Consider the following 12,785-nt stretch of genomic DNA (forward strand, 5'->3'; position numbering starts at 1 on the left):
AAAACCAGACTCCAGTGTGAAATTTATTGCTGCTGGTTCGTTTCTAAAACTTCACAGTTCGTAACACAGCTTTATAAAACTAGTTAGACCACATCTGGAGTGTTTCATATAGTTCTGGTCGCCCCCATTCTCGGAAGGATGTCGGGGCTTTGGAGAGGGCGGGGAAGAGTTTTACCAGGACACTGCCTGGATTAGAGGGCATGAGCTATAACGAGAGATTGGACGAACACAAAGTACACTGCTGATGCTGTGGTCAAATCAACACGTACACACACGCTGGAGGAACTCAGGACTGACGAAGGGTCTCGGCCCGAAACGTTGACTGCTCGTTTCTTCGGATGCAGCCCGACCTGGTTGGACAAACTTGTGTTGTTTTCTCCGGAGCAGCGCAGGCTGGGGTGAGACTTGATGGACGTTTATAAGATTACGAGAGGAATAGACAGAGTGGACAGATGATATATTTTTCCTGGGGGTTGAAATGTCTAACACATTTAAGGTGAGCGTCGATGTGAGCGGCAAGTTTGCTTCTTTCCACAGAGTAGCGGGTAACTGGATCTCTCTGGGGTGGGAGACCAAAACCGGTCACGTGATGCAGTTTACCCCCCCCCCCCCCCAATTAAACCGTAGGTGGGCAACATCGCGCTGCCGTTTCTGTGGCCCCGCCCTCCTGATGACGTACCACACTTCGCGCATGCTCACTGTCTCCGGGTGTTTTCCTTAACGCTCGGTGCTGAAGTCTGCCGGATCCAGAAAGGCTTCTCGTCTCGTATGTCCGGGAGCCGGGGATCTGGATTACTGTGTCCGGGCTGGAGATATAACTTTCCTATTGGTGAGTATTGAGACCGACCCGAGCAGGGAGGTCCGATGTTGTCCGTGAGCCCCGAACTGAGGGCCAGTTACTCATTTATTTTCCAGTTATATGGGCTCGGCAAAAATATGTCGACTTCACTTAATCTGCTTTCAACGATTCAAACCAGGAGCCCAGGCTTTCTATTTCCGCAGAATTGAAATGGGAGACCAACCAACAGGTCACGTGAGGCTGCGTGCCGCAGATCCGCCCCGCCCTCCGCTTTGTGACGGAGGATCAAGTGGAGTGTTGGTAACAAGGTTAACATGAATAATATCAGGAACGATCGGCTTCATGTATGAGGAGCATTTGATGGTTCCGGACCTGTGCTCGATGGAGTTCAGAGGGACGGTGGGGGTGGTGGAGGGATGTATGGTTAAGTAAACATACCGAATGCTAAAAAGCCTGGATACAGTGTACATGGAGAGGATGTTTCCATTAGACAGAGAGTCTGTGATCTGACAGCACCATCTCAGAATAAAAATACCTCCTGTTAAAATTCAGCTGAGAAAAATCTTTTGGCCAAAAGGTGTCTGAAGTGTGGAATTTGTGAAGTTTGGTAGAGGCTGCCGTTTGGGTATATTTATGAGGGAGATTAATACATTAAAGATTGTTAAGTAGCTACAGGGTTACAGGAGGAAGGCAAGAATATGGTGTTGGAATAAAAATCAACCATGGTTGAATGATGGGGCAGATCAGAAGGATTGAATCATCTGAATCTGTTCCTTCTGCCTGACCATGACTGAATGATGGCTCCTTCTGATTCCATATCGTTTTGTGACGTGTGTGGGACAATAAAAGATTGCTCACTGAGATCATTACTGTATATTTGCCTTCAATATTTAAATTTCAGTGAGTTTTGTTCTTAATAACATGAATCGGAAATGTTTGGTTCTCTTTGTTATTGTTAATATGCTTCAATATCTTTCAATTTAAAGTTAGACCTGCAGTGAGAGATTTATTGGAAGAAAAACCCCAACTGGAGGAAAACCACGACTGATGACGAGGGAGCAGCAACAAGTGAACCAACCTGAGGACTGGGAGCATCAATCAGAGAGAACCCAACTGACTCGGAGATTCCAGTGATTCAGTCAGGAGAAATTTTGGTGAGTCTTACTTCCTGTTCTTTAGACATTTCATACCTGTACAGTGGAAGGTAGCAAATAGCTGGAGTGAGACTGAACATGTCCAGAAGTACCAGTTATGCCTCTGTCAGACCCAGTTGCAATCACTCCAGGTCTGGTAATGTGCATCCAGCAACCCTTTGAAACCACTCCCATTATGTGGAAGTCGAATCTGGATAAAGTCACTGAGAGACTGTATAAGTACAAACTCTTTATTCCAAGCATCGGGCTTACTCAGTTAGTCGCTCAAACAGGAACAGTTGATGACTGTTCCCGCCCAATCCACTAACTGACTAACAATTCCCCTTACACCACTGATATATCCGTCCAGATACCCTCCACACAAGACATGCTGGAGCCAAAGTTATTTACTACATGAGAAGCTGGAGCCCCTAAAGACAGAGAACAAAACAGTCATAATGGCTTACACACACAGAACAGACTGAAGCTGTCCTATCTCTACACATGAGTGCACAATTCAGATAAGCATCCTGAAACCCTAGCTAGCTACCCTCAAGAAGAAATATGGCTCAGCATGGCTTAGCACATCTGTTGATTATCAGCAGTTTCTTTCAGAAAAACAGGCTGCTATTTTTTAACAAAGTGTTAACCCTTTTACACATTTTGTCATTCCCTCCTTTTGATCATTACATGATCAACAAAGCAGTAATTTTTTTGCAGGGAAAGCAAATGAGTACAACATTGACTTATCAGTGGGAAAAAAAAACAGTGTACAACAGTATTTATAACAATGATATGGACAACTATTAGGTCATAATGCAATATCCTGTTCCATGTATTACTGAACATACCTTCAAAGACCACCACTTCGATCCTTCAGTGAACCGATGTAAATCATGCTCTGCTTTCTATCTAGTAGCTATCAATCACCTTGGCAGTGTGCTTGGAGAGGGATGTAATGTTAGTAGATTCATCAAGGATATAGGTGCAGCATTCTGTGTCAATAATAGCACAGGTTCCCCCTTTCTCAGCTGGGTTAAAGTCTACAATTTTGTTGGACTGTTTGCCAGATTGCAATCATTTCGGTGGATATTTCTGTTACTTGGGCCTGTGTTTCTGTCAGGGTCCCTGCAGTGTTGTGGCCAGCTCCTCAAGTGCTGTAGGTAAATTGATGGTCTCTCGTGAATTCCTGGCTACTCCATAGGCGAGAAAAGCGATCATCCAAAAGCACTCAATCTGTTATTCCTCTCTGCTGCTGGGCACCTGCAACTAAGACCAGGATTCATGTTTCCCAGTGTAGGAAATTCCATTTGATGGGAACTTGAGATACCATCCCTCAAAACACTGACAGCCACTGTCATCTCTGACTGGACCGCAGTTCCTCACCTCACTTCCCCGGGTGTTATTTGAGAAATCCCAGGCTTAGAGTTCCTCACTCTGGTTGAGTGGAATTACTGACATTGGAAAAATAGTTTTACCATGCTGTGAAATTGCAGCACAAACGCAGCAGGCCCCTAGTTCTGCCTATATGGCACAGGTGTGACAGAGAGACAGAAAGGTGTTAACATGGGGGCCCACAGATATTGTTTGAGCAATAAGGCAAAACACAAAGACCACTATCAACGAATACATTTTCCTTAAGTCCGAGAGAGCCCTTCTCCTCAGTTCCTTCAGTATGTTCAATGTATCCATCGAGATTGCCCCTTCGGTTTCACAGCCGTGGGAGTGGTCAGTAGCACCTGATATGGTCCTGTCCACTGAGGTCAGAGTTTTCCTCAATCACAGTTCTTGATTAAGACAAAATTCCCAGGTTCTATGGTGGGATAGTCACTCCTCTCTGTGGGGTAGTTCTCTTCCTTGTAAGCCTGTCATACCTGTGAATGTAATTCTTGGAAAATTTTGGTTAGTTGGCATACATATTTCCCAATCTCTTCCCTTCAGATATGCATATCCAATTTTGCTGGTAGACTTTCTGGGAGCAATGGTACACAAGGCCTTAGTTCCCAGGGTGTCTTCATGGGCCATCTGGAAATGATTTCAGCTGGTGACAACCCTGTTTTCCCATGTGGGGTAACCCTCATGTGGAATCAGGCTAATGGTAGGACCTTCAACCAAGTGAGTCCAGTCTCCGCTGTTAGTCTGGCCAGTTTACTCTTCAGAGTGCCATTGGCTCTCTCCACTCTGCCAGCGGCCCGTGGGTGGTGTACACCGTGGAATTGTTGCTTGATAGCTAGTTCATTTGGTACCCCTTCGTATACTTTCACCACAAAGTGTGGGCCATTGTGAGAGCTCAGCATCTCTGGCAGGCCATACTTGGGAATTATTTCCCATAATAATAACTTCACAACAGACATAGTAGTATTATTGGTAGTTGGAATAGCTTCAATGCATCTACTAAACACATCTATAATATCTAAGCAGTATCTATAGCAATGTACTCTAGGCAATTCAATAAAATCAACTTGTAGACACCTGGCAAGGGACTCGTACCCAGTGTGCAGGGTACAGGTTACCAACCATTCCCCCCTTTCCCGGGTGTGTCAAATCATGTATATGATCGACCAATATTGGTAAAAACTGTGTAGGAACACAAACCTGTCCCACTGGAGTAATACAAATAGCTAGGTTGGGTTCTTTCTAGCACCCCATCTGGGACCACAATTTGCGCTGCTGCTCAGAGATGTCCCCATGAAAAGTATGTACCTCCCATTTCTGGCAAACCTGTTCTGCTTATGTCACAGAGGGTTGCCTGATGGGAACCCGAGGAGACTACAACTACTAGGATTGTGCCACACTTTTCGCTGTCTCATCCGCTAAAGCATTGCATTTAGTGACTCAGTCAACATGTGGGTGTGGGTCGCTCATTAAATAACAGCCAAAGCTCGAGGTAGCTGTAGAGCGGTGAGTAAGTTGTTTACAAAGGTGACATTACTAATGGGGTGGCCAGAGGAAGACAGGAATCCCCATGTTCCCAGAGAGCCCCGTAGTCATGTACAATTCCAAATGCATAACGGGAGTCTGTGTAAACGTTCCCACTTTAGTCTGTTGCTGGGATACAGGCACGAGTCAGAGCAAACAGCTCAGCCTTCTGGGCGGAGACAGCTGCTACAAAAGAGGCCTTCTCAATTACTTCACTGTATGTCACTATTGTATAGTCAGAATATCATTTTCCTGATGGATCCACAAAAGAGCTTCCATCCTCAAGGAACGTTACCTCAGGCTAGAGGGGGTTTTGAGGAAGGGATGGGAGAGTCTGTCCTTCTTTCACGGTGATCCAGACCGGGGGCAGTTGGTGCAGTCAACTTCATTGCCTGAAATTGAGCAGAGATTGTGTGCAATGTCTTGGGTTCAGTCAATTTTAAAAGAGAGTCTTACCAGATGTCCCGTCTTCACCTCAATGTCCTTCCAGTATCGGAGTTGGCCCACGGCCAAGTCTTGCCAGTCTCCCTTGGTGCTGGAGGCTTGTTTCCTCAGGGTGAAGGCAAGGAACTCTGGGCTCTTTGACTTGAACCCAGGGCAAACCCTAACGATGGTACGGGGAGCCACCAGTCCTGTCTGCCACCAAAGGAAATCCGGAACTTCGGCCAGTAATGTGCTGCCCTCTTTTCCTTAATCCTGTCCAATCACCATGACTGGGAACTTCTCTCGCTCGAGGGGTGCATAATATTGGCTTTCCTCAATGAGCACCCCCTAGTGTCATAGCACAGAATCACATGAGGGTCGGCCGCTGACGGAAGGGGTTCAAACGCGGTGGAGTCCAGATTAAGTGCCCACCACTGGGGATTCGGAAACTGGGGAAGCTGTCGGTTGGTCACTAGTCCCAGGGTGATGCCCTTATCTGTGTCTCCACTCCTCCTGTCCTCCACAATCAGCTCCTTTGTTTTTGTGATAATGAGGGAGAGTTTGTTTTCTTGATACCAGTCAGATATTGTTCAGACCTCAGACAGAGTCAGCAATCAAATGGTTGAGCATGGTGCGATGAATGTGCTGAGCTGTGTATAGCACAATGCAAGAAGCATTGTAGGAAAGCCAGATGAGGTCAGGACAGGGAATTATGATATTGTGGCCATTATAGGGGTTTGGTTGCACCCAACAGTCTGAGGGATTTAGAGGAACAAATTTGCAGAGCGGTCACAGACCATGCCAAGAAACAAAGGTTGAGATTGTAAGCGATTTTAACTTTCCATATATTGACTGGGACTCCCATACTGTAAAAGGACTAGATGGGGTAAAGTTTGTCAAATGTGCCCTTAATTGGTACGTAAAATTCCTGATGTAGAAGTGTGCAATATGCTGTTAGGCAATGACCAGGGCTGGTGACAGAAATTAGTGTTCATAATGCCATGAAATTCAAAATAAAGATGAAAAAAGAGAGGTCTGGACCATGGGTTGAGATTCTAAATTGGAGAGAGGTCAATTTTGATGGTATCAGAAAGGATCTGACAAGTGTGGATTGGGACATGCTGTTTTCTGACAAAGGAGTACTTTGTAAGTGGGAGGCCTTCAGAAGTGAAATTTTGAGGGTGTAGAGACTTTATGTGCCTAACAATGTAACAGTTGAAACGTAACTGGTGCAGGGAATCCTGGCTTTCTGGCTATATTGAAGCCCCGGATATTTCGTTCCTTTAAATGCCTCAGACTTTTGGGTGCTAGCAAGACTCATTAATCATCATCCATGCCCTGAGCTCATCTGAACATTTTCATTGTCTTCTGTTGGTTTCTCGCTTCCCAATAGATTTTGCTCTTTTGTTTGCCCTCTCTTTGGCTTTTATGTTGGCTTTAGCTTCTCAATTCAACTATGGTTATGTCCTCCTGGTTTCCAATGTTTTCACTTCCTTGGGATATGTCGATCACTCAGCTCCTGAATTGCTCCCAGAAATTCCAGCCATTGCTGCTCCGTTGTCACTCCAATCTTTTCCCTTCCAAACAAGTTTGTCCAGCTTCTCTGTCATAGAATAATGGAGACGTTCAAAATAGAAACAGGCCATTTGGCCCATATAGTCAATGCCAAAAAAACATTTAAGCTGTCTATTGCAACTAACTGCACCGAGACCATCGCCCTCCATACACCTACCATCCAGGCTTCCATCAAAACCTCTTTGAAATGGTGAAACCGAGCTCGTATTCACCACTTGTGCTGACATGTCATTGCACACTCTCACGACCATTTCAGTAAAGAGCTTTTCCATATGTTCCCATTAAGTTTTCACCTTCCCCATTTACCCATGACCTCTGGTTGCCATCCCACCCAACCTCAGTGGAAAAAGCTGCTTGCATTTACCCTATCTATACCCTCATAATCTTGTATACTTCTGACAATTTCCCAAAGCTATGTACAATGTCCTTGTTTATGTTTAGAGCCTTTTTTACGTGTAGAGGATGATGAGGGGCATTGATCATGTGGATAGGCAGAGGTTTATTCCCAGGGCTGAAATGGCTAACACGAAGGGGCATAGTTTTATGTTGCTTAGAAATAGATACCGAGAGGATGTCAGGGGTAAGATTTTTACCCAGAGAGTGGTGGGTGCGTGGAATGCACTGCAGGCTATTTGTGTGAGAGTATTTCAGTTACAGTGGGGCCAGGAGCCCGTGCTGCTCAGTGGGAAGAGGGAGCAATACCAATGACGAGAGTCAAACTGAGCCAGGTCACAGATTGGAGATGGGAGAGATGCCCCATTCTTAAAGAGACAGGAAGAGCATCAGAGAGTTTGATGGTCATTCCAGGTACCAGCACTGTGCCCAGTTAGAAGATGATTTCTCTCTCCAACTTGGGTTGAACTTCACTGTAAGAGTGTGTTGCCAGATCACACCGTGACAACTCAAGTGATCTCATATGAAAAGTTGCCCCACACACATTGATGGATTTTGTAAATCTTTTTACAGGCTATAAACAAGGAATTTATCTACGGGAATTTCGAACACAACATGCCAATTTTGCTGTCTCTGTCCAGATATTTAAGAAGTGGAGCAAGGGATTCACTCGATCATCCTTCCTGCTCAGGCTGTGGGGAGGGATTCACTTGGTCATCTGACCGACTGGCAAAGCGGAAATTTTACACGGGGAGAGGCCGTTCATTTGCTCAGACTGTGAGAATGGATTCAGTGGGTCTTCTCAACTGAATGTACATCAGCAAGTTCACACTGGACAAGGCCATTCAGCTGTTCTGTGAGTGGGAAGGGATTCAGTTGGTCTTCCCACCTGTGGACACACCAGTCAGTTCACACTGGGCAGAGGCTAGTCATCTGCTGAATTTGTGGGGAAGGATTCACTCGGTCATCTGACTTCATGGCTCACCAGCGAGTTCACACTGGAGAGCGGCCTTTCACCTGCTCGGAATGTGGGAAGGGATTCACCTACTCATCCCAACTGAAGATACATCAGCGAATTCACACTGGAGAGAGGCCATTCACCTGCTCAGACTGTGGGAAGGGATTCACACAATTAGCTGGCCTACAAGCACACCAGTCTGTTCACACTGGGGAGAGGCCGTTCACCTGCTCAGACTGTGGGAAGGGATTCACTTCGTCATCTCAACTGAAGGTACATCAGCGAGTTCACACTGGGGAGAGGCCGTTCAACTGCTCAGACTGTGGAAAGGGATTCACACAGTTAGCTAACCTACAAGCACACCAGTCAGTTCACACTGGGGAGAGGCCGTTCTCTTGCTCAGACTGTGGGAAGGGATTCAATTTATCATCTAAACTGAAAGTACATCAGCGAGTTCACACTGGGGAGAGGCCATTCACCTGCTCAGACTGTGGGAAGGGATTCACACAGTTAGCTAACCTACAAGCACACCAGTCAGTTCACACTGGAGAGTGGCCGTTCAACTGCTTAGAATGTGGGAAGGGGTTCATTCGGTCATCTCAACTGAAGGTACATCAGCGAGTTCACACTGGGGAGAGGCCGTTCACCTGCTCAGACTGTGGGAAGGGATTCACACAGTTATCTGGCCTGCAAGCACACCAGTCAGTTCACACTGGCGAGAGGCCATTCACCTGCTCAGTCTGTGGGAAGGGATTCACTCTATTATCTTGCCTACTGACACACCAGTCAGTTCACACTGGAGAGTGGCCATTCACCTGCTCAGACTGTGGGAAGGGATTCACACAGTTAGCTAACCTACAAGCACACCAGTCAGTTCACACTGGAGAGTGGCCGTTCAACTGCTTAGAATGTGGGAAGGGGTTCATTCGGTCATCTCAACTGAAGGTACATCAGCGAGTTCACACTGGGGAGAGGCTGTTCACCTGCTCAGACTGTGGGAAGGGATTCACACAGTTATCTGGCCTGCAAGCACACCAGTCAGTTCACACTGGCGAGAGGCCATTCACCTGCTCAGTCTGTGGGAAGGGATTCACTCTATTATCTTGCCTACTGACACACCAGTCAGTTCACACTGGAGAGTGGCCATTCACCTGCTCAGACTGTGGGAAGGGATTCACTCGGTCATTTCAACTGAAGGTACATCAGCGAGTTCACACTGGGGAGAGGCCATTCACCTGCTTGGACTGTGGGAAGGGATTCACTTCGTCATCTCAACTGAAAGTCCGTCAGCGAGTTCACACTGGGGAGAGGCCATTCACACTGGGGGATATTCTGTGGGAAGGGATTCACTCAATCATCTCAATTGAAGGTACATGAGCGAATTCACACAGGTGAGAGGCCATTCACCTGCTCAGACTGTGGGAAGGGATTCACTCGGTCATCTCGCCTACTGACACACCAGTCAGTTCACACTGGAGAGAGGCCGTTAACCTCCTGTTAATGTGGGAATGTATTCACTCAGTCATCTAACCTTATGTAACTCTCACTCCGGCTAGCAGCTTAATATAGGGGGTGATAGCCCCCTAGCTCGGCCAAATGTGTGTGGATGCTGCGCCACGTCCCCTGTTACAAATCAATACCCCAAAATAACAAACAGTACACAAGATGTGATTCATAATTCTTACTTTGACTATAGGGTTAGTAAAGTAAAAAAAAAGGGCCCACTCTCCCCATTTGTGGCTTCTCATCTCTCCACAGCAAAAGCCCATGAAATTCTCTCATTCAGACTCACAAGAAAGAACATTTCTGTCATTGGATAGCCCAGCACTCCAAATCCCTGTTATCTCTAGTTGTATCCTAAACATTGCTGCTGCAGAGAAACCACTACCTCAGCAGTGAAACCTTACAGTGTGTTACACTTACAACACACTACCGGGTTCACACAGGGGAGAAAGTTTCAATAAGCTTCATGCTGGATATTTGTCCATCACCATTGCTGAATGCTATTTTGAGAGTGATTGTAAGTGTTGAACTCTGCAATTATTGCTGCTGCTCACCACACCCAGTTCTGCACCTTGGTCACTGGGCATGGGAGGAGTTTCCTCTGCTGCATATTCACCTTTAATGGGACTAGATCTGTGACAAATGAATCAGTTCTATCTTAAGCACTGTCTCTGTTACTTAGTGAATTTATAACACACCTAGTGTACAGTAGAGAGTCAACTCAGGCCGGCTAAACCCTGCCAGTGATTCTGTTCCACAACAGATCTTTCAAATCCTCCCGTTGTTCACCTCTCACTCTCCCTGGGATGAGGTCCAAATAGTCATCACTCTGTGGGTGAATATGTTTCCCTTGAATTTCTTGCAGACTGAAGAAGTCGAGCTGACTGCGCATCTGTCTGAGATGTTCTTTGCCCCTCTAATCTCTGGGCTGAGGAAGAATGACATTGGGAGTTAACCTCCTTAATCACGACTCATGTCCACATTATGTGTCACTTTCCCCACTTCTAAAATGTTGTTAGCGAACACCACTGTCCTCTAAAGACTGAAAGCAGAGTGGGAAGTCATCAATTGGATTTTCAATGAAGCTGGGTCAGAAACCAGAGGCAGGTCTGCACAGAGCAGAATTTGGGGCCCTGGACGATGTTCGGGGTAAGAACGTATGATGAGGAGAGGGGATTCAGCAACAGGGCATGTCAACGAATGACATTTGGAAGCAGATTGACAGAGAAAGTAATTAGGTTATCTGACTGATGACACAAACACTACCTGTGGTGAGGTGTTCCACTGATTGAGGAACATGTGTGTTAGGAATGGTTTTATCTATTGGGGGAGTTATTCCTGCTTGTTTATCCTGTAATATTATAACCAGATGGATTGACCTATCTGAAATAATGTATTGATGATCATATAATTTGCAAGATTTTGGCTCTAAAACTGGATCAGGCTTGAATTTATGGTGTTTTCATGAGGTGATGGAGGGCATTCATGAGTTTGTATTTTAAAGCAAGATTTTGGTGAATGATATTTGCCACTTGATTGTACCTGCGTAAGTAATCAGATTGAGTTAAACTGCTGCAGGATCCTAGAATGTGTTGGACTGTGTCTGGTTTCTCTTGGCCTTTTCTGCACTTACTGCTTTGTTTGTTTGTATTTCATGAAGTTTCGATTTGTTTTACTTTTGTTACCCACCTCGTCCTGTATTTCCGCAAGGAACTCCTCTGTTTCTGGGAAGAAGTCTCCAACTCTCAGTCAGGTGATCGATGCTTCCTTGTCACCATCTCGTCTGCTCAGATCATTGGGATGTCTCCCATGGAGGGTCATACACATTTCACTGGTTAATGTTTTCTTCCAGAGTGATGATTTAATTTTCTGAGCCAGCTTGTCATTTAAGTTTTATGGTCTGTATTTCTTATCATAATTGCATATACACACATGGAGTCAGTTCAGTTCCTCCGCCATATCCTTATCTCCATTTACAATTTCTCCAACATCATTTTCTTTCGGTCCTATATCTACCTAACCTGTTTTTTACTCATTATATACTTGAAAAAGATTTTAGTATCCTTTTTGATATTATTTGCTATCTTTCTTTCATAGTTCTTCTTTTCTCTATTAATGACCATACTTCTCTTTCGTAAGTTTTTAAAAAAACTTCCCAATCCTCTGTCTTCACACTAAGTTTTGCTTCCTTGTATGCCCTCTGCTTTGCTTTTACTTTGGCTTTGACTTCTCTTGTCAGCCACGGTTACATCCTTTATCCATTCGAAAACTTAGTTTTCTTTGGAATATATCTGTCTTGCACTTTCCTCACTTCTCGCATAAACTCCAGCCACTGCTGCTCTGCCGTCCTCCCTGCTAGTGTCCCTTTCCAGTCAACCTTGGCCAGTTCCTCTCTCATGCTACTGTAATTTCCTTTACTCCACTGAAATACTGACACATCTGATTTTGGCTTCTCTTTCTCAAATTTCACAGTGTACTCAATCATGTTGTCATCACTAAGGGTTCCTTCACTTCCATCTCTCTAATTACCTCTGTTTCATCACACAATACCCAATCCAGTACAGCCGATCCCCTAGTGGGCTCAACAACAAGCTGTTCTAAAAAGCCATCTCGTAGACATTCTAGAAATTCTCTCTCTTGAGATCCAGTGCAGAACTGATTTTCCCAATCCACTCTTCCAGTAGCGATCTGATTTTTCCAATGATTTTCCTTGCTTTTGACCCCCTGTCAAAAGTTCTGCTATTGTGAATAGATCAGTGAGTAAAAGACGACCTGATTTCCAAAAGGCATAAAGTTAGAGATGACACATTTCTTTAATATTTAAGCAAGATTACATTTTTATTTCAATCTATTACAGTTTCAAAATAACAAAAAAAGGAAAAGGGCCAGAAGCAAATGTTTGGGCGCCCTACATTTTCAGTAGCACCCCCTTTGGCAAGTATCACAGCTTGCAGACACTTTTTGTAGCCAGCCAAGAGTCTTTCAATTCTTGTTTGGGCAAATTTCTGGGTTCAGACATTAGTAGCAATGTACTAACTGTGGAAATTACAAACCACAATATTATTAGAATCACAGAGCCAAG

The 12,785-nt window shown here is 45.2% G+C and overlaps 1 protein-coding gene across 1 annotated transcript; it reads left to right on the forward strand.

The window, feature by feature from the left end:
• Positions 1-692: 692 nt before the first annotated feature.
• On the forward strand, positions 693-12,420 carry LOC132388791 (zinc finger protein 229-like). Its single transcript, XM_059961200.1, has 3 exons — positions 693-829; positions 1,786-1,953; positions 7,816-12,420. The coding sequence occupies exon 3, from the start codon at positions 8,219-8,221 to the stop codon at positions 9,575-9,577; it is 1,359 nt and encodes a 452-aa protein (XP_059817183.1). The 5' UTR covers positions 693-829; positions 1,786-1,953; positions 7,816-8,218; the 3' UTR covers positions 9,578-12,420.
• Positions 12,421-12,785: the final 365 nt, after the last annotated feature.

This window comes from Hypanus sabinus, unplaced genomic scaffold, assembly GCF_030144855.1.
Source record: "Hypanus sabinus isolate sHypSab1 unplaced genomic scaffold, sHypSab1.hap1 scaffold_412, whole genome shotgun sequence".
Lineage (NCBI taxonomy): Eukaryota > Metazoa > Chordata > Chondrichthyes > Myliobatiformes > Dasyatidae > Hypanus > Hypanus sabinus.

Excerpts from the sequence above, each read along its gene's own strand:
- LOC132388791 (XM_059961200.1), top strand. The coding sequence starts at position 8,219 with ATGGCTCACCAGCGAGTTCACACTGGAGAGCGGCCTTTCACCTGCTCG.